The sequence below is a fragment of the Lolium rigidum genome, chromosome 2 (genome assembly GCF_022539505.1).
Source record: "Lolium rigidum isolate FL_2022 chromosome 2, APGP_CSIRO_Lrig_0.1, whole genome shotgun sequence".
NCBI lineage: Eukaryota > Viridiplantae > Streptophyta > Magnoliopsida > Poales > Poaceae > Lolium > Lolium rigidum.
This window is the reverse complement of record NC_061509.1, coordinates 250,964,391-250,992,067: the sequence shown is the minus strand read 5'-3', so window position 1 is coordinate 250,992,067 and position 27,677 is coordinate 250,964,391. Positions and strand designations below refer to the sequence as shown.

Sequence of the window (27,677 nt, the reverse complement as noted above, 5' to 3'; positions counted from 1 at the left end):
AATATCAAAGTTCATAGAATATTCTGAAACACAATTTAGTGGATGTTGCAATTTCATACTCTTTGAATATTAATTTGGAAAATAAAATCACTAGATTATCTATTTTGGTTATTTTAAGCATCAGGTCTATATTATTATATCTTGGCGTATTGATTATTTTTTTGAAAAAAAACTACATACTACCACATCAATGGACATAGGCTAGAAATATTGACTTGATCTATTATATATTACAATCTACCAAAGACTCGAAACAATGTATAGGCTAGAAATTTCTAGGACACATTGAAGCATCATATTGCCAATCTGATGACTCCGTCTATTATAATTAACATATATCCCTAAGTACTACTATATTTTTGGTAAGCGACGTATAAACATGCTAATAGATTCCCTTAAAAAAATTAATTGTACTAAATAATATTAACTTTGTCTAATATACAAAATAATGGACATAGAATTCACCACGGATACTTATTAAAGCCAATAAGGGTTCACATTTTGAAACTGCAAACATAATTGCGAGGAAGAAACACAACCAAGGCCACAATTCTGAATGTTTAGTTTGGCCTAACAATTAGTGATGATGAAATATCCCAAAATTAACCTTACATAATAATAATCTAACAACAACATACATGGGTGTCTTTACATGTCACACTATAATCATTGTCCTACAAATTTAAGTTGGTTAAATTTGTTAATCGCAGATGTGATCTATATTTTATCTTTACAAAAAAATTTAGTCCTTCAACCATGTTATTTCTTATCATAAAATGTGTTATCCATGAAACCGTAACTTTATTTCCGCAACGCTTGCAACCCAGTAAAGACCATGCTCTCGCATTTACGAGGGCCAACTTGCTAGTTTCGGAAAAAAACACAATGCGGCATATGCAAATAAATACTCGAGCAGATTAGCGATGGGGTTTCTTTCTCCAACCATTGGGTTCAACTGGTATTAGGCTATTTGGTCCTCTCCTATTTTAAACAAATTTACATTTATATAATTTGCAATCTGTCATTAAATTGGCCATGCCACCGGTCATGTCCTTCTGATGAGGACATCACATCTATTGATACAACCGCTGTACCTACAGCCACACAAATACAAGGATCAATCACTCGAGCTCGTGCCAAACAACTTAACTATCAGGTACTTTCGTTTCTTGGAATTATTCCTCACATACATGAGAATATGATGCTGCCTAAATTAGATATGTTTGTTACTCTTAGGAATGATGGACCTAGCATGGATGAGGAGGACAAGCATTGGAGCATGATCACACATGGCGGAGATGGCAGCAAGCATTTGAGGATTGAAGAGGACGCCACAAGTGGAGATTTCAGAACTTTGAAGCCACCATAAGAAGAGATGCAGACATGGACGAAATATAGAGTTCTCCACTTCATAATTTCGTCTATAGCATAATATGGTGTTGCGTCACCTTTAGTTTTGGGTCAGGCCCATATTATTTTCGCAGGAATTAAGTCAGCCACTTTTTAGAGTCTGTATTAAAGGGGGAAAGGCCTTCTAGGGTTTGGTTCGGCCACCATACGTATGGCTAACCGAAATCCCACTTTTTCCTCCTTTAAATACCCCCATAGCCGTTACGTTTAGACTCGGATTTTGATTAGATTAAAAGTTAGCCATTTCTGCAACTCTCGTGTACTTCTTTTGAGGCCAACGCCTAGAACAAGACCGACTATTCAGAATCCCACCCTTTTCAATAAAGTTTTCATCTTTCATCCGCAATATTCTGATTGCAATATTAGTTCTTACTTGTTCTCGATTTCAGGTAGGAATTAAGATCCTCGTTGGTCAGGATGATTGCGCATCCGCAAGATCAGTAACTCCTGGAGATTGTTCTAGCGATTGGATGGGCGCACGAGCTTTGCACGTGTAGTCGGATCGTCAAGCACGAACTCCACCAACAAATCGACGTTATCATACTCTCATCGAAAGATCGGCCCCCTTTGCCCTATCACCTTCACAATTGTAACAAGAATACTGTTTATTGATTATTATTTTTCAAAAATACAATGGATGTCCCTCATCCTCACTTTTACTTCGAGGAAGTACTAAACCGTACTATGTGGACAATATGAGCTCGGACATAATATGCATCTCATACATGTATAGTTAAAAAACTGTAGAGCTGCTCCAGTGATTCATATTTTCTCCCAAACGCAATAGCCATCACCGTGCGCTACCACGTGGAAGCCTCCAGGAATGAGGTTGCCAACATCGTATCTTGTCCCGAGCTTGACAATGAGCTTGCCGTCGATCTCGGCGAGGTAAAGGTCGGCGTCGGCCTCCATGATCCGCAGCTCGCTTTCGTTGTGAATTCCATGGTGTGTCCTAATGGACACCAGGCGTTCGATGTCCTCCTTATGGCCCCAGTCGAAGAAGTGGTCGTAGAACTGAGGGGTAAAAACATGTTTCCATCATCATTTCAGTTATGATTTTGTTATGAAGGAAAGGAAGTTCAGAACTGAAGAGTTGATCACGATGACTCACGATGCATGGTGTCCCTGGGTGCGTGAGGATGTATACGTATCCCTGCATGACCCTGTCGGAGGGGAACGGCCACATGTGCTGCGTGGAGCCGGTGTCGTGGTTGTCGACAAAGGTGACGGCCTTGCCGGGCAACCGCCCGATCATGCCGGGCGCCTTGCCGTCGGCGCCGCGCAGCCGCCACAGCTCGCCCTCCACGGCAACGTTGAGGATGCCCTTGGTGGTGAAGTCGAACGCGGTGGCCGGGCCGGATGCACCGACCCGGTTCACCCAGTTCATCAGCTCCTGCCGGTGCTCGTCCTGGTTGAGGTTCGGCTTGCCGTCCCCGCCGTAGGCGAGCGAGGTCCATATCTCGGCCACCGCGAAGTTGGGCTCGGTGCCGTCGATGTACACCTTGGCGACGTCGGCGGAGTAGCCCTTGGCGAAGTCGAGGCGCCAGGCGTCGAAGCCGATGTCGGTCTTGAGCCAGTTGAGCCACTGGAGGAGCTCCTTCTGGACGGTCGGGTTGAGGTGGTCGACGTCCGGGGCGCCCCCGAAGTCGGCGCCGGTGTCCGGGTTGCCCGTGCCGTCGGCGTAGGGCCGGTCGTCGCGGCAGATCATGTGGGGGCCCCAGTCGAGGTGCGCGTCGGGGGTGCCGCCCTCGAAGAGGCAGTAGATGCCCCGCCCGTCCTTGCGCTCCGCGGTGCGGTGGTTGATGACGATGTCGGCGATGGCCTTGACGCCCTTGCCGTGGAGCGCCGCGATGAGGGACTTGAGCTGCGCCTCGTTGCCGTACTTGGACGCGTCCAGGTCGTACAGCCGGCCCGGCATGTACCCTTGCTCGCCGACGGACTGCGACGCCGGTGGGAGCCAGACGTGCGTAATTCCGGCGGCGGCGATGTCGTCTACCTTGGTCATCAGGAGGTTGTACCACCCGCCATTATGCTTCCACGACTCCCAGTTGAAACCCTGTCGCAGAATCAAAATTCATTCAGGACAAGATCACAGGTTAACTTATAGATGATGCTTTCTGACAGGCACGATCCTTACCTGGAACAGGACTTGCCCGGAGGCCAAGCTGGACGAGAGGCCGAGGAGGACGAGGAACAGGGACAGAGACAAGTGTTTGCTCGCCATGTTCTTCACCAATGCGTGCAGCTGTAGCTGTGCTTTGGAAGAGGACGATGGAGACTGATGGGATCGGCAGGTGTGTCTGGCCGGGTATTTATAGTGCAGCTTCGAAATCTTTTTCCGTTGTGCTCCGGCTTGAATGTTTGCTTTGGCCCAGTGGATCGATGGATGTCGGCCGGAGTTTGTTATCGGCCGGTGCGGTGAGCTCAAAAGGCGATTTAATGGCCGAGAGATGGAGCGAGCCTTCGATAAGAAGGCACCGGCCAATACGACTGTCAGTTACTCTTAACCGAATTATGATGCAGAACATTTTAGCATTCTTTGTGCTTTACCGGAATTAAGAAGAAAATTATCCAACAATTAAGGCATGATTGTTTCTACTAGTGGAGTAGTCTCTGGCTACAAATCATAACTTTTACGGAAAATAGTGTAATCGAGCAAAGGAAATTGGCGAGAACATGAACATTGTAGTTGTCGCAGCTTATGAACCGAGAAAAAGGCTTCAGATTTCGCGCAGTAAAGTGAGGCTCGGTTCAGACTTCAGACTGCGGTATTTAATAGTTTGCAAGATCCATGGTAACAAGCCTAAGACTACCTATAATAAGAGTATCATACATTTTATGTGTATAAACAATTAATGTGGTAGTGCAATTAGAGATGAAAGAGAGGATACTATCATACGTAGATACTGTATCATAGGTAGATACCGTATCATAGCACGAAGTATTAGAAAATTTAATATCAAATAAATCTTGTACATATATTCGCATTGAGATTTTACAAATTAATTAATATAGAAAAATATGATATTAATACATGATATCATGAATTGTGAAGATAGTAGCATAAAGTAGTATCATATACATGATATTTCTATATGATACTATGCATTATGACTAAATCCGTTTTAGAAATATATCTGGCAACTTTTTCGTGAGGATATGGTGCGTCTCTCGATGCAGATAAACTGGTCATAAATCAATCGAGGATCAAGCATCGGATACGTGCCACATGACCTCTCCGACTTGGACGTCGCCTTTACGAACGATGAGATTAAAGAGGCCGTCTTCTCCCTACCCGCCGTCAAGGCCCCTGGACCGGATGGATACATCGGCGCCTTTTTTAAGTCTTGTTGGGACATCATCAAGAACGACATTATCGCCGCCATCATGCACATGTCCCATCTCCGGGAGGGCTGCGCCAGCCTTGTCAACTCCGCCAACATCATCCTCATCCCCAAGAAAGCTGAGGCCACTTCAGTGGGAGACTACAGGCCGATTAGCCTCATCCATAGTCTTTCGAAGATTTTCTCCAAGCTTCTGGCCAATCGCCTGGCCCCAATGCTCCCGGATATCGTCTCCAAGTGCCAAAGCGCCTTCATCAAGAAAAGAAGCATTCACGACAACTTCTTACATGTTCAGAACCTCATACGGGAACTTGTCGGGGGGAAGACCCCGGGTAGGGCAATGGACGCGGAGCAACCGGCTGACCACTGGCCGGCTCGCGGCAAAGGCCGGCTGAGGAGCAGCCGGCTGGCGCCGTGGCCGGCTGGTCAGGAAGCCGGCTGGCTCTAGGTCCTAGTCGGCCTGGCTACGGCCGCCAATGCTGTAGCTGGGCCGGCTTCTACAAGCCATATCCGACTGGGGTCTGTACCTCAGACCGACTCGAGGCTGGCGAGTCTTGCACTGGAAGGAACCGGGTTGGTGATCCGGGTTCCCAAAGTCCACGCTGACTCCATCTTCCGTAAAGCGCGGGGCACTGTGGAGCAATAGTGCCACGCGCCGGACAGGCCGTCAGGGCTTACGACGATCCGTACTGGCTACAGTGCTGACTGGGACAGCCACACCTCCTCTCCATACCGCTGACCATGGCAGTCGGATGGGACAGGCCACGATGCCTCAACGACTCCTGACGTCACCGCCTCGGGAAGGAGCGGAAGCCGAAGCCGGCCAAGCCGGCTAGTAGACTATAGGGTCTTATATGTAAAGTGCCGGTGCCTATATAAGCCGCACTACCCCCTCTCGTGTAGGGGATCGATCATTTATTGCTTTCACCCACCTACAGAGCTGCCCTGTGAGAGAGACCATCGTCTCCCTTAGCCTCTCAGGGCCAGCCGGACACAGCTCTAGGAGCACCATTGTACTGTGTGACATCTTATACACTCTAGCAGGAGTAGAGGTTTTACCTCCATCGGAGGGCCTCGAACCTGGGTACGTCGCCGTGTCGCTCGTGCCCATACCCGCTTCCGGATACCGCCGTGAGATCTCTCAAGAGCCCCTTCGATTAGCCACCCTATGGCATATGCCGTGACGATACAACGACATTTGGCGCCCACCGTGGGGCCCTCGAGCATCCTCGGCCGGTGTCTTCATCCGGACGGGCCTCACCATCACCACCGGCGAGCGAGTCGCTTCAGGCTTGATCTGGAGATTCGGCTCCCTCGACTGCGTCAGCGACAACGCTGGCTGCTTCGCCGACCGGCCATTTCCTGCCGGCGGCAACGTCATCAGCTTCGGCGGCCTCGACGTCTACGTCGCCACCGTCGCACCACCGCGCTATCCGCGCCAGATCCTGCGCTGCGCAAGCCCTCCCCCTGGAGCCGGCGCCAGCCTCACCACCGCCGGCCCCTGCATCGTGCATGAGGTCATGGCAGCTGGCGACGAGCAGCCCACCAAGTCCACGCGCGTCCGCGGCCCCAACCTGGAGCGCGACACCGGCGGGCACGCGTCCGCATCAGGCGCAAAGGCGCCACCACCACCGTCCCGGCTGGAACAAGTCCGGGCAAAGCTGAGCACCCCGCTCACCACCGGCGCCGGCACCGACGCCGCCACCGTCGAGGCAGACCTGGAGGCGCACCGCGTGCTCCTCCTCAAGCAGACCGAGGAGCTGGCTGCTGCTAAGCGCCAGTGGGACATCACCCAGCGCGAGTACAACCGCGCCCACGGCCTCACCCCAGGCGGCGACAACCCCAGTCGAGCCGGCCAGATCCGCCGCGCGAGGCCGCGACCTAGGCGCCGAGATCGACCGCGACGGCGGCGACGCGCCGGTTCCGTCAATGGAGCTGCCCATCTACAACACCCCCGACAAGAACATGCTCGCGGCCGAAGCCGCCGCAGAAGAGCTGCACCGCCTCGAGGGCGAAGAGTTACGCCGCCAGACCGCGCGGGTGACTGAGTTGGTGAAGGCTGCCAACAGGCAGTCGAAAGACCCCAGGTACGCCCCAGCCCCCAGAGCTTCTCACGCTCGTGGTGCCGCAGGCAACGCCAGGGACACTGCCGAGTCCATCTCCCCAGCGCCAAGCCGGCGCGACGACTCCCGCGCCACGCACGCGAGCTCAGGGCGGCCGAGCCACCAGCCAAGCGGCGGCAGCAGCCGCAGCCGGGCCCCGCCAAGCCGGAACCAGGAGCAAGACTCCGAGCCTCGACGCCCACACCGACCGGCTCCAGAAGCCAGCGGCGCTCGCCAGCCGGCCCACTCCCGGTTGGGCCCGCGCATAGAGCCAACTGACGCCCGGGACCGCCTCGACCGGCTGGTTCAATCCCGCATCGCGGAAGAAGAAGGGCCAGCCGGCCCAAAGTGCTTCGGGCCGCGGATCCTCAACGAGCCCATGGTCGACGGCTTCCGGCTCCCGCGCGACACCCCCAAGTACGACGGCACAGCCAAGCCGGAAGACGGGCTGCCGGACTACTCCACGGCGGTCGGCATCGCCAAGGGCAACAAGCGGCTGGGCCGTGCGCTACTCCCCTCATGCTGCTCGGCTCCGCCCGCACGTGGCTCAACAACCTGCCGGTCGGCAGCATAAACGGCTGGCTGGACTTCGAAGCCGCCTTCATCAGCAACTTCACCGGCACCTATCGCCGGCCGGGTCGCCCTCAACAGCTTGAGATGTGCAAGCAGGGCCCGGACGAGACGGATCGCGCATACCTAACGCGCTGGTGCGAGATGCGCAACTCCTGTGAGGGCGTGCACGAGATGCAGGCCATCAGCTTCTTCATGGGAGGCTGCCGGCTGAACACCATGCTGTGGCACAAGCTGCGCCGCAGCGAGCCCAAGACGATGGCCGCCTTGATGATCATCGCAGACAAGTACGCGCTGGCGGAGGAAGCCGGCAAGGCGCCGGCTGATATTTCACCGGCCCCAGCAAGACGGGACAACAACAGGCCGGCTGAGCACAAGCCGGCCGAGGGCGGCTCGCATGGCAGCCGGCGGGACAACTACCGCGGCAAGCGTCACAGCGACCAGCCGGACCGCCGGTACGGTTCCGCCCATGTGGCAGCCGTGTCGGACAACGCGGCGGGCGGCAGCCGCCGCCGGAAGCAAACGGACCGGCAATGGAAGCCGAAGTACACCTTCGAGCAGATGCTCGACTCGCCGTGCAAGTACCACAGCGGCAAGAACCCCTCCAACCACACCACCCGCGACTGCCACTTCATGAAGCGGCTGACAAGCGGCGAACCCCTCCCCCCTCCACCTCCGCCCCCTCCAGCCGGCGGGCCGGGTGGTCAAGGCGGCGCAGAAAACGCCAACCTCGAGCACCACGAGGCTAACCAAGTGCACCATGGCCGATATCTGGCCGAAGATGCTACCTACATCATCTTCACCTCCGAGCCCGAGGACAAGACGAGCCAGCAGAGCCGTTCCCTCGAGGTCAACGCGGTCATACCGCCGGTCCCCCAGTACCTAAACTGGTCAGAGCAGGCCATCACCTTTGATCGCCGCGACACACCAGCTGTCCTGCCGAGGCCGGGCAGCTACGCCTTGGTCCTCGACCCTACCATCGGCACGACTCGGCGCAGCGTGCGTTTTTCGCGCGTCCTCATCGACGGCGGCAGCAGCATCAACATCCTCTACCGCGACACCGCCCGCAAGCTGGGCATCCAGGAGGCCGAGTTGCGCCCCACCCCCACCGTCTTCCACGGCATCGTGCCGAGCCACCGCTGCCGGCCGATTGGCCGGATCACGCTGGAGGTGATGTTCGGGAAGCCGGATCACTTCCGCACCGAAAGAATCGAGTTCGAGGTGGTGGACCTCGTGAGTCCCTACCACGCGCTCCTGGGCAGGCCGGCCCTGACCAAGTTCATGGCGGTGCCCCACTATGGGTACCTAAAGATGAAGCTGCCTGGCCCAAAAGGGGTCATCACCGTAGCCGGCGACTATCGCCGCTCCATGGACTGCGCCACGCAGAGCTCCAAGATGGCCCAGACGCTGGTCATCGCCACCGAGAAGCAGCTCATCCACGACGCCGTTGCCCTCGCCAAGGCCGCGCAGACGGACATGCCGGCTGCGAGCAACCCGGCTGGGACGACTCACTTCCAGCCGGCCGACAACACCAAGAAGATCCTGCTGGACCCGGCGCAGCCGGACAAGTACGTCACCATCGGTGCCGGCTTGAGCAAGAAATAGGAAAGCGAGCTCACCAACTTCCTCCGTGAGAATCGGGACATCTTCGCATGGACTCCAAGAGACATGCCGGGTGTGCCGAGGGAGTTGGCTGAGCACCACCTCCACGTCCGGCCTGAAGCCAAGCCGGTGAAGCAGCCTCTCAGGCGCTTCGCCGAAGAGCGAAGGAAGGCCATCGGTGAAGAAATCGCCCGGCTCCTGGCTGCCGGCTTCATCATGGAAGTACTGCACCCGGACTGGTTGGCAAACCCGGTCCTGGTTTTGAAGAAGAACGGCTCCTGGCGCATGTGTATCGACTACACTAGCCTCAACAAGGCGTGCCCGAAGGACCCCTTCCCCCTGCCGCGCATAGATCAAGTCATAGACTCGACTGCCGGCTGTGAATTGTTGTCTTTCCTAGATGCTTATTCAGGCTACCACCAGATTCCTTTGAATCCGGATGATCAAATAAAGACTTCGTTCATTACCCCATACGGGGCTTACTGCTACACGACTATGCCGTTCGGCTTGAAAAATGCAGGCGCCACCTACCAAAGGTGCATGCAAAAGTGTTTGCAGGATCAAATCGGCAGAAATGTTCACGCATATGTGGATGATGTCGTTGTAAAAACCAAGGAGATGCCTACCCTCCTTGACGACCTGAGAGAAACCTTCACCAATCTGCGAAGATTCCGGATGAAGCTCAACCCGGCCAAGTGCACTTTCGGCGTGCCAGCCGGCCAACTCCTGGGCTACCTCGTCTCTCAGCGAGGAATCGAAGCCAACCCAGAGAAGATCAGTGCCATTGAGAAAATGGAGCTGCCGCAGTGCCTCAAGGACGTCCGGAAGTTCGGCTGGCTGCTCGGCTTCCTTGAGCCGCTTCGTCGCCCGGGCTGGGGGAGAAGGCACTGCCTGTATCAATTGATGAGGAAGGCGGACAAGTTCGTTTGGACACCGCAGGCGGAGGAAGCCTTCCGTGACTTAAAGCGCGTGCTCTCAACCGCGCCAATCCTTGCAACGCCGGGTTCAATGGAGCCGATGCTGTTGTACATCGCAGCCACCAACCGGGTGGTTAGCGTTGTCCTGGTGGTGGAGCGCAAAGAAGCCGAAAACAGAGAGCAGGTCCAGGCGCCCGGTCTATTACCTCAGCGAAGTGCTCTCCCAGTCGAAGCAAAACTACCCCCACTACCAGAAGGTCACCTACGGCGTCTACATGGCAGCCAAGAAGCTCAAGCACTACTTCCAAGAGCATCCCATCAGGGTGGTTGCCACAGCGCCCTTGGCGGAAATCATCGGCAGCAAGGATGCCAACGGCCGGGTTGCCAAGTGGGCCCTGGAGCTAGCCGCCCACACCATCCTCTACGAGCCACGCACAGCCATCAAGTCGCGGATCCTCGCGGACTTCTTCGTCGACTGGGCTGAGATGCAATATCTGCCGCCTGTGCCGGATTCCACACATTGGAAGATGCACTTCGACGGCTCAAAGATGCGCAACGGCTTGGGAGCCGGCATCGTCATCACCTCTCCCAAGGGAGACCGGCTGGACTACGTCCTGCAGATCCACTTCGCCGCATCCAACAATGTGGCGGAGTATGAAGCGCTCATACACGGGCTGAAGCTGGCCAAGGAGATTGGCGTGCGTCGCATACTCTGCTTCGGCGACTCCGACTTGGTTATACGAGCAAGCATCGGGCGACTGGGACGCGAAGGACGCCAACATGGCCTCATACCGCTTCCATGTCCAGCAGCTATCCGGCTTCTTCGACGGCTGCGAATTCCACCATGTGCCACGAGCAAACAATGAGGCGGCTGACGCCTTGTCCAAGATTGGCTCAACCCGGCAAGCCATTCCGCCGGGCATCGCCTTGGCGGTTATCAAGAAGCCGTCCATCATACCGTCACCGGATTCGGATTCAATATTCGTGCCGGCTGACCCGGGGACTTCTCAGTCCAACCCGGGGGCTTCATCGCCCAAGTCGGGGGCTAGCAAGCCGAACCCGCCGGCTACCATGCCGAACCCGGGGACTTCTCAGTCCAACCCGGGGGCTTCATCGCCACACTCGGGGGCTAGCAAGCCGAACCCGCCGGCTAGCAAGCCGAACCCGGCGACCATGCAGTCGAAGCCGGAAGCTCCCACGCGGGAGACCCTGTTGGTCAGCGTATTCGAGATAAGATGCGTACCTTCATGGGCACAAGAATTCCTCTCCTACCTCACCGACGGTGTGCTGCCTGACGACAGAGTCCAGGCCAGGCAGATTGAGAGAAGGGCCAAGGCCTATACAATCATCAACCACGAGCTGTACAAACGCAGCGTAAGTGGGGTGCTCCAGCGGTGCGTCGAGCCGGCTGAGGGGATTGAGCTCCTAAGGGAAATCCATCAGGGTGAGTGCGGCCACCACGCCTCCTCCCGAGCCATAGTGGCCAAAGCCTTCCGGCACGGTTTTTACTGGCCGATCGCGCTCGGAGACGCAAGAACTGGTGAAGAAGTACAACGGCTGCCAACGCTTCGCCAAGCAAAGGAACACGCCGGCTTCCGCCTTGAAGACCATCCCCATTACCCGGCCATTTGCCGTATGGGGCTTGGATATGGTGGGCCCATTCAAAACAGCCCGAGGCGGCATGACTCATCTCTTGGTGATGATTGACAAGTTCACTAAGTGGATCGAAGCCAAGCCAATCAAGAAGCCGGACGGCTCCACGGACCGTCACATTCCTCAAGGAAATAATCGTGAGATATGGCTACCCGCATAGCATCATCACCGACAATGGCAGCAACTTCGCCGAGGGCATCTTCAAATGCTACTACGGAGAGATGGGGATCCGGATGGACCTATCGTCCGTGGCGCACCCAGAAACCAACGGCCAAGTGGAGAAGGCTAATGGCTTGATCCTAGCCGGCATCCGGCCTCGGCTGGTGGAGCCGCTTGAGCGCTCAGCCGGCTGCTGGATTGAAGAGCTGCCCGGCCGTGCCGTGGAGCCTGCGCACAACGCCAAACCGCTCGGCCGGCTTCACACCCTTCTTCCTCGTATACGGGGCCGAAGCCGTCCCGCCGACCGATATCGAGCACGACGCGCCAAGGATCAAGCTCTACACGTAGCCGAAGCCAAAGAAGCTCGCGAAGATGGAGTCGACCTGGTTGAAGAGGTCCGGCTGATGGCCGAGTCCAGGTCAACCGTATATCAGCAAAGCCTCCGTCGCTACCACAGCCGGAAGGTCAAGACCTTAGTATTCCGAGAAGGAGACCTAGTGCTCCGGCTGATCCAACGGACAGCCGGACAGCATAAACTAGCATCCCCATGGGAGGGTCCCTTCATCGTGAGCAAGGCAGTAGGCAATGATTCCTACTATCTCATAGATGCCCAAGAGGCTAAGAAAAACAAGCCGGACAAGGCCGACGAGGAGACCAAACGTCCCTGGAATGTCAGGTTACTCCGCCCATTTTACACATGAGAACAGGAATGTATGTATCCCTTGTATCCCTTTTGTGAGTTATGAAAAAGCTTGCGCCAAGAGCGCCGTTTCCGACAAGTTTTTCGCGTACTTTACCTTGTTTCGCCAATTGGCTTGAGCCCTCTCACGCGGTCGGCTCAGTAACGTGATCCGGTTTCCGACAGCCGGCTTCCGATCCAGCTACAGACCGCAACCCGGTTGTCCGGCTGGCGGGAGTAAGGCCTAGGGAGCCGGCACGCGAAAAACGACTAAGGGAAAGAGTAAAAGCGAGTTGACTTGCAACTTTTCATAAAAGTGCCGGATCGCCGAATTCAGCTCGTTCGACTGAAATACTGTCGGCCTCACCCAGCGGCCCGCTCTTGATCCGGCGACGGATCGCAAGTCGGACGTACGACCGGCAAGGGCACAGCCAAAGAGTGGGGCGGATGGGAAAAAGCGAACGAGTCGAAAGAAAGCAACTCGGCACACAAATGATTAACAAACACATTAAAGTGCGACATAATTAAAGAGCGATAATATTCATACATCTGCACCCGGCATCCCGGGGATTTAATAAATTGTCTTGGCAAAAGAACTGGAAAGCAGGAAATCTAAGCCAGAGGGGCATCAGTGGAGCCGGCTGCCGGGTCGTCCTCAGGCGCGTCCTCCGCCTCCTCATCGTCCATGTAATCTTCATCGGATGGAGGAGGGTTCGGGTCCGCGACGAAGAGGGTCTTGTCGACGAACTCGGCGATGGTACTGGCTCGGGCAAGGCGGGCGGCCTTGAGATCGACTGGGAGCTTGTCCTCCACGCCGGCTCGCCGGAACTCAAGCTGCCCCAGGTCCACCTCGTTGTACCAGGAGAGGACGAAGGACAGCGCCATGTCGGCACCGGCGCGCGTGGCCGACTCCTTCCAGTCGAGGAAACGGTCCGGCGCCCGCTCCATCGCAGAGATGAGGCCGGAGATATCTTGCGGCGCCGCCTCTTCAGGCCACAGCATGGGCACCAGCTCTTCAGCCGCCTTCCGAAGCTCCCAGCCGAGCTTGGTGATGGGCTCGATGCGGGCAGCCATGGACGCCAGGTGGTCCTCCATGGAGAAATACTCCGAGCTGCCCTCGCCGGTCTCCCGCCTCCTGGAGTCGCGCGCAACGCCAACGGCTGTCAAAGCCGCCTCCTGCGTCTCCGGGAAGGCCGCTGCAAGAAAAAGCATGTCAGAAACCACCAAAAGCCGAAATAAGCTGAAAAATGCAAATTTTCGAAGTCCTAAAGTAAGACTGGCGGCAGCCGGCACGAGCCGACTGCCCCCAGCCCGAAGATGGAGATTCCGAAGCTCTATAGTAAGACTGGCGGCAGCCGGCATGAACCGACTGCCCCCAGCCCGAAGATGGAGATTTCGAAGGAGCAAAGCAAAAGCCTGGCGGCAGTCGGCATGAACCGACTGCCCCCAGCCCGAAGATGGAGATTTCGAAGGAGCAAAGCAAAAGCCTGGCGGCAGTCGGCATGAACCGACTGCCCCCAGCCCGAAGATGGAGATTTCGAAGGAGCAAAGCAAAAGCCTGGCGGCAACCGGCACGAGCCGACCGCCCCCAGCCCGAAGATGGAGATTTCGAAAAAATCAAGTTTCTGCCGCCGGCTGCCAACCTAAGCCGGCAGCCGACAGCCGAAAGCCGGCAAAAGGAAAGGAACATAAAGATGCACTCACCCGCCAAGCCGCGGTCAAGCGCGCCAAAATCGTCGGTCCAGCGTTTGGCGGTAGCCGTCAGCTCTGTGGACTTGGCGGTGACCTCCTCCTGCAGCGCAAGCCGCTGCTTCTCCACCTCCGTCAGCCGCCGGCTCAGATCATCCACCTTCTCCTTCTCCGCCGTCCTGAGGGAGTTGAGCTCGGTGACGTGGTTCTGCTCCAGCAGGCGCAGCCGCGTCAGCTCCTGCTCAGCCAGCTTGAGCTTGCGGGCGGCGGATCGGCCCGCCTCCTCGCTCACGGCGCACTGGTCGCGAGCGGCTCGGAGATCCGACTCCAGCTGCGGGACCTTGGCGGCTTCAACTACGAGGCGGCCAGAAAGAAATGTCAGCCAACCAAGACTAGAAAGAAAATAAGACATCAAGTCGAAAGAAGCATAGAGCTTACCCTTGACGGCTTCCAGCTCGCGGGCCAAGTCGGCCCGGTCCAGCTTGGCCTTGTGGTAATGGGTGACGGCGCGATTATACAAAGTGGTGCGCCGGTCCATCACAGCCTAAGGAAAAGAAAAAGTTAGTCGATCAGGCGAAACCCGTGCCGGCTCCAAGCAGCCGGCCCATGCCTCGGAGGGCTACCAGGATAATAATCGGATCAAAAACAGTCGAAGCTTACCTTGCCGGCTTCCTCTACCTTGGCGACGTTAGCCGCGGCCTCGGCTGCCCCGGCCTTGAGATCGGCCTCGCAGGCCGGAGAAGAACATCTCCACCGATGCTTGGCCGGGGTTCCCCTCCCGGCTGGTCACCTCGTAGGAGTCGGCACGGAGCCACGCCTGCTCCATGGTGGCAGCCGAGCCGAGGCCGGAGTCGGAGGCGGACGGCACCCGAAGAAGAAGTGCGCCCTTGGCCACGTGCAGGCCCGTGCTGCGGCGCCGATGGGGCTTCCGTCCTCACCAACGCGCGCGAGCCGGCGCCCTCCGTGCGCACCGGCTCGTCCCTCGCCGGCTCCCGCCCGGCCGGCTCCCCCATAGTCGGCTCCGGTGGTGGCGGCGCTCCGAGCGAGGCAGAAGGTCCGAGCCGGCGCAGCCATCTCCGGCGCTCGGGGTGCCCCTCCGGGCTTTCGTCCAGCACCACCACGCTCGGCCTGGCGCCGGCCCCGATCGTGGGCGGCGCAGCCCTGCCGGCTCCGGTTCCGGTCGCGGGCGGCGCGGAGCTGCCGGCTCCGGCTCCGGTCGACGGCGGCATGCCTAAGCCGGCCCCAGCAGATGGGCCCAGAGGGCGAGTCCGGCCTGGGAACATGTCGTCCAGCGTCGCCTGGCGAGTCGGCTCAGCACGCGTGCCGCGATCAGGCGCTGAGGCCAGCGGCACGGCGAAGGAAGGCGGCCCTGTGGCAGGCGGCGGCGGTGTAGGCGCGCGCGAGGAAGGCTGCGGCGTCTGCTCCCTCCTCTGGCGGGGAAGCGGCGACACAACGCGCGGAGCTTGCCGGGAGCCGCCGCCCTGGGCAAACTTGATAGGGATCCTAGCCGGATAAACAGAGGAATAATAAGCATAAAAGTAAGGAAAGAAAAGGAATCAAACAAAACAAAGGAGAGAAAGAGCTCACCCGGCCTGCTCCGGGACCATCTTCGGCTGCAGCCGGCGCTGCTTCTTCGCTTTCGCCTCCAAGGCGGCGGTGGAGCCGACTCGCTTCGTGCCCTTGGGCGCCGAAGTCGCCGTGGTGCTTGGTGGCCTCGTACGCAGAGGCACGGCGGGGATGGGCCCCGTGCCGGACGTCGCCGGCTCCTCCTCCTCTTGCTGCTCTGGTGAAGGGGGCGGATTGTGCTCCCCCTGGCCGCCTAGATCAGGCGCCTGCGGCAGGTCGTCGTCGCCGACATGTTCGCCGGCTTGGTCGGCCGGATCGACGTGATCCGGCGTCCACCTCTTCGTCGCCAGGTCGCCGTCCTCGGCGTTCTGACGCTCAAAAAGCTAGAAAGACAGAAAAAACATGAACATGTGACAAGCCGGAAGTCAGCAGAAGAAAAAGGAAGTCGGCCTCGCAGCCGCAAGCCGGAAAATGGCAAAGACATGAAGCTTACCCGCGCCGGCGGATGCTCCCTGTCGCGAGGCACCAGCCCGTAGCTCCAGTTCTCCGTTAGGTTCGCCTTGGTGATGTGGTTCACCCGGCTGGCCACCTGGGCCTTGGTGAGCGGCGCTTTGGACGTCCGGTTCGGATCGAACCGGCCGGACATGTGCCCAATCTTGTGGGTGCGCATCTGGAGCGGCAGCACCCGGCGCTCGGCGATGGTGCAGAGGAGATCTTCGGCGGTCAGCCCGCCATCGGTGGCTGTCGCCAGGAAGTCCCAAAGCAGGTTCACCTCGGCGTTCGGATCCGTCGAGCGGGCGTTGTGGCTCCAGTTGATCCGGCCGACTGGAGGAGCCGGGTTGAACTCCGGCAAGTTGATCCGGTCGACGAGCGCCCCGTCGTTGCGCACGTAGAAGAATGACATCTGCCGCGCTCTTCACCGAGTCGACGGTGGGGATTTTGGGGAAAGGCGTACCAGGCCGAGTGTAGATCGAGGCGGCGCCGCAGGCCCGCAGGCGGCCCTCAGTGGTTTGGGCCTTCAAGTAGAAGAGCCGGCTCCAGAAATCAATGTCGGGCCACAAGCCGGCGTAAGCCTCCATGAACGCTACGAAGCAGCTCAGGAGGACGCACGCGTTGGCCGGCAGGTGATGCGGCTGAAGGCCGAAGTGGTCGAGGAATTGCCGGAAGAACGTCGAAGCCGGCAGGCCCAGCCCGCGATCAAGGTGTGCGCCGAAAACGACGCGCTCGCCGGGCTCCGGCTTGGGCTCCTCCTCCTCGCCGGGCACCCGCGTGATGACCGACTGCGGGATCCGCCGGAGGCGCACCAGGCGTTCGATGTCGTCCTCCCGCATGTAGGAGCCCCTCCACGATCCGCTGGGGGACGCCATTGACGAGGACGGCGAAGAAGATGACCAGGAGAGGCTGAACGGCGAGGAAGAACCTCGCGACCGCGGCGGCGACAACGGCGGCTGAGGACGCTCCGTCGAGATGCGCGGCCCCCGTGGCGCCGGATTGACGGAGTGGCGGCGGCGGATCGATGGAGATTCGCCCGCCGGAGTTCGCCAGCGGAAGAAGTTCGCCGGAGCAGTAGCGGGCTCGCGCGCGGAGAGCGATGGAAGCTGGAGCGCGAGGAGGAAGAGGATGGCAAGTGGACGCCTCGATGCCTCCCCCGCGGCATTTATAGCCTCCTGCCGCGGGCGGTTGGCCTCCAAGTGGCGGTCGTGGGCCGTAACTCACCGGATTTACTGCGCCGTAACTGCGCGTAACTCCTCCCACGTCCACTACCGTTACCAGAAACTGCCACACCACGTCGCCCACTACCGCACCGGATCCGGCGGGACATTGATGTGACCAGACGAACCGACCGCCAGGCCAGGCGTCAGACCAGTCAAGTCGGGCGCGGGGCCCGAGGCGGCGGAGACTACGGCGCGCCGCAAGCCGGAGCCGGACAGTAAGTTCAACCCGGACCAAAATTCATCAGCAAGGCGGAGACGCCATCAGACCTTGCGAGAAAGCAAAAACTGTACAAGTGTAAATAGCTGCCGGCTAGAAGCAGCCGGCAAGAACGAGCCGGATGAGGGCGCAGCCGGCTGAATGAAAATTCTCAGTCGGCCCCTCCAAGTGCCGCCAAGTACATTCAAGAAGCCAGGAAAACCTGCCTAGGTCCTTCTAGGCGCAGGACCTTGCCAGCTTCGGGGGCTAATGTCGGGGGGAAGACCCCGGGTAGGGCAATGGACGCGGAGCAGCCGGCTGACCACTGGCCGGCTCGCGGCAAAGGCCGGCCGAGGAGCAGCCGGGCCGGCGCCGTGGCCGGCTGGTCGGGAAGCCGGCTGGCTCTAGGTCCTAGTCGGCCCGGCTACGGCCGCCAATGCCGTAGCCGGGCCGGCTTCTACAAGCCATATCCGACCGGGGGTCCGTACCTCGGACCGACTCGAGGCCGGCGAGTCTTGCACCGGAAGGAACCGGGTTGGTGATCCGGGTTCCCAAAGTCCACGCCGACTCCGTCTTCCGTAAAGCGCGGGGCACCGTGGAGCAATAGTGCCACGCGCCGGACAGGCCGTCGGGGCTTACGACGATCCGTACCGGCTACGGTGCCGACCGGGACAGCCACACCTCCTCTCCATACCGCTGACCATGGCGGTCGGATGGGACAGGCCACGATGCCTCAACGACTCCTCGACGTCACCGCCTCGGGAAGGAGCGGAAGCCGAAGCCGGCCAAGCCGGCTAGTAGACTATAGGGTCTTATATGTAAAGTGCCGGTGCCTATATAAGCCGCACTACCCCCTCTCGTGTAGGGGATCGATCATTTATTGCTTTCACCCACCTACGAGCTGCCCTCGTGAGAGAGACCATCGTCTCCTTTAGCCTCTCGGGGCCAGCCGGACACGGCTCTAGGAGCACCATTGTACTGTGTGACATCTTATACACTCTAGCAGGAGTAGAGGTTTTACCTCCATCGGAGGGCCTCGAACCTGGGTACGTCGCCGTGTCGCTCGTGCCCATACCCGCTTCCGGATACCGCCGTGAGATCTCTCAGGAGCCCCTTCGATTAGCCACCCTATGGCATATGCCGTGACGATACCACGACAGAACTTCATGCGAACAAGACCCCGAGCCTATTCCTCAAGCTTGATATCTCCAAGGCCTTCGATTCCGTAGGATGGGCTTACCTTCTCGACGTCATGTCAGCGCTGGGGTTTGGCCAAGCTTGGAGGGACCGGGTGTGTCTTTCCCTTTCCTCGGCCACGTCCGTAGTGTCTGCTAAATGGTGAACCCGGCACCCCTTTCCGCCACGCCCGCGGCCTCAGACAGGGAGACCCGCTATCACCCATGCTGTTCATCCTCGCCATCGACCCCCTACAACGCATCCTGGCCTCGGCCACGCAATTGGGCATTCTGAGTCCCATACGCTCTAGGACCAACCGCTGCCGAATCTCTTTATACGCGGACGATGCTGGAATCTTCGTAAACCCCAGTAAGGAGGATCTTTGTGCCATCTCTTCCATTCTCGACTGCTTCGGAAAGGCCAGTGGACTTGTCACCAACATGACCAAGACGGAAATTTTCCCGGTGCGCTGCGCTGACGTGGACCTTCAGGAAATTCTCAATGACTTCCCCGCAAAGCTTGCCTGCTTCCCTGGAAAATATTTGGGGCTCCCTCTGCATTTCCGCCGTCTTCGGAAGGTGGACCTACAACCCCTAATCGACAAGATCGCCGGAAAGCTACCGGGTTGGATCGGCAAGAACCTTGCGAGACCGGGAAGGGTCGTCCTTGCGAAGATGGTGCTCATGGCAACTGGCATTTACCATGCCACTGCCATTCCTCTGCCAAAATGGGCTCGTGATAGGATCAACAAGATTGCCAGGACTTTCATCTGGGCCGGCGAAGAGGGCGATCATGCCGCCCAGGGGAAAGCTCTTGTGAATTGTAAAACGGTCTGTAGGCCAAAGAAGCTGGGGGGTCTCGGCATTCCGGACATTGAGAGATCCGGACGTGCCCTGCGTTTACGATGGCCTTGGCTCCGAGTGGACTGATCCGGACCGCCCTTGGTCTGGTTCAAAGCTTCCATGCGACGACACCGACATGTCCCTTTTCGGAGCCGCCACTAAAGTTACCATTGGAAATGGGGAGACAGCCAAATTCTGGCATGACAACTGGTATGCTCGGGGCCCTCTATCTCAATGGGCGCCCGACCTCTACAAAATTGCCTCGAGGAAGAATCGTACGGTCGCCAAAGAGCTAAGTGAAAACAACTGGATCCGCTCTGTCGTGTCCCTTAACTCGCCTCAACAGCTCGCACAATATATCGACGTCTGGGAGGCCGTCCACTCCATCAACCTTGCCCCCGAGTTGCCGGACAACATCGACTGGACGCTTAATGCCACTTCAACCTACAGCGCTAGCTCCGCCTATGAGGCACAATTCCTTGGCTCCCAAGCCCGCTTCGATGCCATGAAGATTTGGTCGGCACATGCGGAGCCCAAATGCAAGTTATTTGGTTGGCTAGCCCTTCATGGAAAGCTCCTTACCGCCGATATGCTTGCCATTCGGGGATGGCCTCACGACCCTCGATGCCCCTTGTGCCTCAGCGAGCCTGAGACAGCTGACCACCTCTGCAGAAACTGCCCGTTCACGGCGGCCGTCTGGAACCTTATCAAATCTTGGGATGGTGACTCCTCCGATGACCGACGCCTCGACTTCCAATCCATATCTGATCGGTGGAATGACATGATAAAGGAAAAGCCGCAGAAAGAAAAGAAACGCATCAGCGGCCGGTTCTTATATGTACTTTGGAACGCATGGAAGGAACGAAACCGGCGCATTTTCTCTGGACAACGTCTTACCTACCTTGAGGTCGCAAGTATCGCTAACGAGGATATCCTCCAAAGGGATCGGGCTATAAATGGTTTCGGCCCGGTCATCCCGGCCGAGCCGGATTAGTTTCTCTTTTTGGTAGCTCGTCTTTCATGGTGGGTTCTGGGCATTTTACCACCTTAAGCTAAAAATGCCCTCTCTTTGTACAGTCTGGATCGTTTTGTTCCCTCTTGCTTAATGAAAAGGCAGTGCTCCTGCCGGTTGCTCCAAAAAAAAAAAAAGTTTCTATAGCGATCAATACTACAGTACTACCCAAATATTCATTCGTTCGATGAGCAATTAATTCATTCATGAGGATAGGACTATATGTGGCAGGAAACAATTGTGCACCGAAAATTGGTTGATATCCCAAGGAAAATGAACAAGATCTCCAATGCGGCTGCAACTCTCCGCCGCGTCACTTCCGTAGCAGCGGTTACACCTTTTGCTCGAACTTTCGGATAAGCAGGCGCCATGATAACGCTGGCGAGAGCCGTATCGCGCGCGATAGCGTACCGAACTGACTCAACAGAAGAAACGTTGGAGGATTTTCCTGAGAAAGAGACGTGTTTGGTTGCTTGGAGAAGATGTTTTCCCGGATCCAGAGGAGGCTTGCTTGTTTCCTCGCAATCCAATTTCTCGCATCCTCTGAGGTAAAAAAGAAACATCTATTTACTTGCTCTAGTGCGTAGCATGGATTTTAAAGTAGTCTAAAATTAATTCGCAAAAAAAAGCAGCCTAAAATTTGGCAGGTAAGGTGTCGTTGCCTATTCGACGGTATCTCGGAGGAGGGATCCTCACGAGGGGGAGAAGAAGTAGGGGCCATAGGGCGGAATGCGCACGGGACGGTGGTACGCGAGTTTCCCAGCTTCGGAACACCTGCACGATGACAGGGCCTACTGCTGCTTGTCTGGAATTATCTGGGCGCTTTCGCGTTGTTACAATGAGTTGTGGTTGTGCCTCTAGGGCTCCCGGGATCCGGCTTATAAAGGCGCACGGATCTAGGGTTTACATGGAGAGTCCTAGCCGGAATACAAGCTGCCTAACTACAATACAATGTCTTGCCGTGTACGTCAAGGATCCGCCTTCCTCCAAGTACGTGCTGGATCCGGATACTTCATGGGCCGTCACGGATCCGGCCTCCTTCGTAGGTCGGTGGAGATCCGGCTTCCTGTTCCTGGGCTGGACTTCATCCTTCGGGATCTACAGCAACTGGGCCGCCCGATGGGCCACATGCCTCACCACCATCTATGGGCCACCCGGGCTTGCCGGATCTAGGCCATGCCGTTGATATACCCATAAAGTATACCCACAACAGTAGCCCCCGAAGTTCTCCGAGATTCATCATTCCTCCGACTTCATTCAGCTCGGACCCGAAGAGAATCTTGAAGAGCTTCAAAACTTCTACTTGATTCCAAGTTCAGTTACTCGGAAATCCTTCGTCTTCGGAATGGGTATCACGACGGAGATTCTGCCTTTCCCGCGCACAACTTCCTTATTTCCCGCGCTAAATTTTCGCAGATGCAAATCTTCAGCCGGAAAATTTGGGAGGGCATGGTTAAGTTACCTCCACGTCGCTTTACCGCACTTGACCTAAGACACGTGGCATTCATCCAACGGTGCGACCGTTCCGTTTCCGCCGTTGGATCCGAATCCCGAATCTCCGCGCGTGGTCTATAAATACCCCCGCGGCTCGGTAACTCCTCATTCTTTCACCGCACCTCACCACTTCGTCTCCTTCCTCGCGCCGCGCCGCCCGTCAGATCTCATCTCCGGCGAGCTTTGCCACGGTGAGCTCCACGCATCGCCGGCCCAAGCTTCTCCTCGCGCCAAGATTCCCTCGGTTGAACGAGAAATCCCGCCCGCCGCCGATTCGTGGTCGCGCGAGGCGATTCCTCGCAAGTCCGGCGACCTCGACTTCACCGGAGCTCCGTCGAGCCCCCGCGCCATTGACGGTACGTGCGCCGGCCTTGTAGAAGAAGAAGTAGCTGTAGCATAGATTTTTCGGTTACTCAAATTAGCTCGCATGGGTGCAGCCGGAAGCATGCCTCACGGTTCTCCTCACTCGCACTCTGGTAGTTCTCCGAGTAACCCGGAACCCAGTGCCGTGGAACCAATTTGCCCGGATCCCCTTGCGTTCCTACCACCATATGTTTCCGACATCCGGCTAGCTCAACCATTTTCCGCATCTTCCAGCACCACTCCAGGCCGGATCCCTTCCCTTAAAGAACTCCAAGAGGAACTCGAAGGTCAAGCAAGAATGGCAACCAAGGTGCAGGAAGCGGAAAACAAGAGGGCTTCTAAAGCTCGGATCCGCGAAGGAGAACAGGGTCAATCGTGGCCCTGTGAAACCACTGATGTGGAGCTCAGAGAGCTTCAGAACGAGGGTATGATCTCCGCCTACTGGAGTTTCATACGTGACACCGACGTCCCCAAGCCCGGAGCTGATGAAGTAGTCATGACCAAAGCTTGGGTGGAGCGCGGATTGTCGCTCCCCTGTTCAAAGTTTTTCCTCTCCATCCTCAGCACATATGGGCTCCAGCCGCACAACATCTGCCCAAACTCATACCTCCTCCTCTCCAACTTCGTCACACTTTGCGAAGGGCATCTCGGAATCCGTCCGGATGTCAAGTTATGGCAGTTCTTCTTCCGAGTAAAGAAAGAAACAAAGGACAAAGCAATGGTGAACTGTGGGAGCATGACGTTCATGCTCCGACCTGGACGCATGTATCCACCTCATGATTCGCACGAATCCGTCCGGTACTGGAACGCCGGATGGTTCTATGAGAAGAACGTCTCAGTTCCGAACGTCCACGATGGCCTGCCCAAATTCATCAACGAGCCCCCGGAAGAACTTGCGAGTTGGAGCTTCGTTCCCTCACTTGCTCAGACTCCGATCTTGGAGAAAGCGGCGCGGAGAATTTCTTGGCTAGTCCATGACGGGCTAACCGGAGCTCAACTCACACTTAGCTGGTTTACCCGGCGGATCCAGCCACTGCGGCATAACGCGCGATTAATCTGCGCATACACCGGGGCGGACGACCTGCTCCGGGCTACCCGCCACGACCTTCCGGCTGACTCTCTGAAAAGGAGAATCAAAACACTCGTGAAGATAGGTCGGGGCCAACCGGTCCCGGAATTGATCAAGGATATTTACACCAACGACCAGTGTCCTCCGGTAAGCTCAGTTTCCTTTGTTACTTCAAACTTCACAAGTTCTTGAATATTGATCTTAACTTATATGCTTATTTCCTCCAGCTCGATACCCTGGCGGAGGAAAACTTTCGCACCATTCTTCGTGTTCCTGTCAGCGGCGACGGGGCGGAGGAGGTTCCGGACGACGAAGAAGAGGAAGAGGAACGGGCACCCCGCAAGGCGGCCCTCGACCTTCGAAGCGTCCCCGCGCCAAAGCTTCCGGCTCGAAGCCGGAGCCGGCGGCGAGGCCTCCGCCAAGAAGCCAAAAACCGTGAAGCCCCCTCCGCTAAATTCGAAGAGAGCGGAGCAAGCACGTTTGAAAATGCTGGCAACAGCTGGCAAACGCTCGCGCCCCATCATCCCCGGTGCCCCGTAAGTTTCCGAGTATGGTACATCTCTATTTGGATGAAGTTGTTTATGACGTGAACCCCTTCGCTTGCATGTAGGAATCCGAGTACCGCCGCCACCCGTACCACCAACCAAGAGCCCATCACCAAATACATGAAAAAGTCTCCGGCTGTTGGTCCACCTACTCCAACTCCGCCAAGCACGTCTCATACTGCTCCTCAAGCGTCCCCTTCTCAAGTCGATCGTTCTCCCCCTCCTGCCGCCAATACTCCACCGGAAATTGTTCCGATTAGCAGCGAAAAGGTAGGCGGAGAAGATCCTAAAGACAAAGGACCTGCTCAAGACGAAACAGGAGTACAAGGTCAAGGAGAAACTGAGGTTACTTCTTCCGAAAGAACCGGAGCCGGTGCTGGCGACATTGTCGTATTTCCGAAGAATTTTGGAGATCCGACTGACCTTACTTCCACCCCCAAGGCATATGCAACTAAGTTTTTCAATAAACTTACTGAGGCGGAGAAATGGGAACTTGAACAAGACTTGCTCAACGCCATGCTGAACAACGCCTGGGGGAAACCTGATGTCGCTACATCGGAGATTCAGGACTTCAAGAAGAACGTCGGCCAGTTCCTCGACAAACTCATCTGCAAGCAAAAGGTACTCCCCAGTAGCCCCCAAGCATGTAAGCGGAAACGTAGATGTACGTTAGCGCTTAGATGATTAGATGAATATCACTTCCGGGAAGATTTTTAAGTTAACGCAGTAGCCCCCAAGCATTATGGCGGAAAATTTCCGGCAATAACGCTTTAAAGGAATCCACTGAAGCAGGCTGAAATTTTACTCCTGCTCTGTCTAATTTTACAGGAACAGCAGGCGCTTCATTATGAGCTGCACAAAAACATTGCCCTTCAGCGCCGCGTTACCTTAAGCCAGGCGGAAAATATCCGGACTCTGAAAGATGCGAATGCAGAACTGAACAAACAACTGACAGAAGCCCAAGGTTGGTTTCCGCCCTTTTGCTTAGCACTTAATCCGTATTTTTCGATTTTAACCTGTGTTTTTTGTAGGCGCATCCTCATCCCTTGCCACAGCCTCTTCGGATCTTGAGAACCTGCGCTCCTCGTACCAAGAATTGGAGACGAAACTAAAGGAGGCGGAACTGAAAAGGGAGCAGACCGAGAAACAGCTGGCGGAGAAAAACTCCGAGCATGCCAGGGAAAAGGGCGAATTTGTATTGAAAAGAAATGCTGACAGCGAGACCATCAAGAGGCAGCAAAAAGAACTCACTGGGCTCCAAAGATATATGGAAACCGCGGAGCATCACTGGGATGTGCTCAGTGAGAACATCTTGGGTACTATGCTAGAACCTTATGTAAATGCTTTGCTCCGACCTTTTTTCGTGTGCTTAAACTGCATGCTTATCTTCGATTATCTCGTGCAGAACCACTTGGGTATCCGGAAAAGCGTCGGAACTCGTTTCCCCGGGATGATCTCCTTCAACTTGCAGGTGATGACTGCAAAGACCTCATCTCCGCCTCCCGGAAGATATGCTACAACTTATCCATCAAAAGGAGTCGTACTTGCAATGTTCGCAAGCTCATACAAAAGATGGACGTTCTTCCGGAGCTGGTGACGGATCTTCAAGCATCATCAGCCCGAGGCGCAGCTGCAATGGCCCTGACCATGTGTTTGGCGCATAACCCGGAGCTTGATCTTGACTAGGTGACCTCCGGAGTTCCTCCGGACGCGAATGTCAATGCGCTCTTAGACGCAGTAAACGGCTACGACACCCGCATCGCGCGCAGGATCCGGCACGAAGAATTCTACGACAAGTTCGTGCTTCCCGCGGACGAACCCCTGGAAGCAGAACTTCAGGAGAAGCGCGACGCGGAAGCACGTCCTGCGGAATCCGGCACCCAGTTCACTTGGACCAGCTCCAAGGATGCTCCCCAAGAGGAACCCAAGGACGGCGCTGCGGCTTCGTCGGAAGAAAGTGACGAGGACGTGTCGTCTCCGGCCGAGGATGCCGAGAAAAGTGACCCGAAGGGCAAGGCTTCTCCTGCTAAGGGGGAGTGAAAACTTTCTTCCTGCGGAAAAAACAATGCATCATTTTGGCCCCAGCGAGGGTTTGTAATAAGACTTTAAATTCTTAAGTAGTTAGGGACGAAACAACTATGCATGGGCGGAAACAACTTATCCTGCTATCCCTTAATATTATTCTGCATGTTTCGTTTTTGTTGGAAAGCAAGTGCTGATGTTGATGTTTTCCGGCTTACTCGCTTGACCTTCCGCGAGCCGGAAGACCTTTAGCCGGAAACGCCCGCCAGCGGCGACGAAACCCAGTGGTAATCCGTCAATAACCGCGGAAACAAGCCCCCAGCCAAGGTGCCGGAAATCGCTACTAGGAATCCACGAATTCGCAACAGAAAACATTTCGACCAGAAAACTTAAGCTTACGTCCTGAGGGACGATTTTTGAAAATCACAACTCTCATACACGCCTAGGCGGAAATATCCAGCTCTGCGGTTTTAGTCGGAAAACATACACGATCTAAAAATGAACAAGTAAAGGAGGTAAATGACTCATAGAGTGAACCAAAAGCTTTATTTCATTGATCATGTATAATATTGTTACAAGGTATGTAAGTCTATGCTAAGTGTGGAAAGGACGTAGCGCGTGCAATGTTCCAAGGGCGATCTGTCTCGTCGTAGATATCATCCGGATCCTCACGCTTGCGTTTCCGGCGCCAATTAGCAGGTGCTGTCCCTCGGCTCTCGGAAATCAACAAGGTAGTACGATCCGTTATGAAGCACTTTGCTAACGACGAAGGGTCCTTCCCATGGAGATTGCAACTTGTGATCTTTCACCTGGCGAAGGCGGAGAACCAGGTCTCCGGCCATGAACGAGCGATTCCGGACTCGACGACTGTGATAACGTCGGAGCTTCTGCTGGTAGATGGCGGAGCGCTGGTCAGCTAAATTCCGAGCTTCTTGGACCAGGTCCACAGATAGCTGTCTGGCCTCGTCGACTGTTTCTTCATTATAGGCGGAAACTCGCGGTGAGTCGTGGATGATGTCGAGAGGAATCACGGCTTCGGATCCGTATACCGGGAAAAATGGTGTAAACCCCGTTGACCTGTTAGGGGTAGTTCGCAAACTCCACAAGACAGGCGTCTAGTTCGTCAGCCCAAGCTCCAGCTGCTCGTCGCAACGGTTCTTCAAGGCGTGGCTTGATTCCCGATAATATTAGACCGTTAGCCCTTTCAACTTGACCATTGGATTGTGGGTGAGCCACAGATGCAAGGTCCAATCGAATCCCCATCGTCTCACAATAATCCTTCAATTCTCCCTGAGCGAAGTTTGTGCCATTATCTGTGATTATGCTGTGTGGGATGCCGAATCTCATCACGAGGCTGCAGACAAATTTTAGCGCCGTAGCACCGTCGGCTTTTCTCACTGGCTTTGCCTCGATCCACTTGCTGAATTTGTCAACAGCGACCAATAGGTATTAAAAACCGCCAGGAGATGATCTTTTTAACTTACCAACCATATCGAGCCCCCAGACCGCAAATGGCCAGGTGATAGGTATGGTCTTCAGCTCTTGGGCTGGA

At 56.2% G+C, this 27,677-nt stretch overlaps 1 protein-coding gene across 1 annotated transcript; it reads right to left on the bottom strand.

Moving 5' to 3' along the window:
- Nucleotides 1-2,172: 2,172 nt before the first annotated feature.
- On the bottom strand, nt 2,173-3,646 carry LOC124693263 (alpha-amylase type B isozyme-like). Its single transcript, XM_047226739.1, has 3 exons — nt 3,548-3,646; nt 2,522-3,466; nt 2,173-2,424 (listed from the first exon to the last, which is right to left on the bottom strand). The coding sequence occupies exons 1-3, from the start codon at nt 3,632-3,634 to the stop codon at nt 2,173-2,175; spliced, it is 1,284 nt and encodes a 427-aa protein (XP_047082695.1). The 5' UTR covers nt 3,635-3,646.
- Nucleotides 3,647-27,677: the final 24,031 nt, after the last annotated feature.

Excerpts from the sequence above, each read along its gene's own strand:
- LOC124693263 (XM_047226739.1), bottom strand. The coding sequence starts at position 3,634 with ATGGCGAGCAAACACTTGTCTCTGTCCCTGTTCCTCGTCCTCCTCGGC. Across the intron at positions 3,467-3,547 it reads CCGGGCAAGTCCTGTTCCAG|GGTTTCAACTGGGAGTCGTG; the intron begins GTAAGGATCGTG and ends ATTCTGCGACAG. Across the intron at positions 2,425-2,521 it reads ACCCAGGGACACCATGCATC|TTCTACGACCACTTCTTCGA; the intron begins GTGAGTCATCGT and ends TTTACCCCTCAG.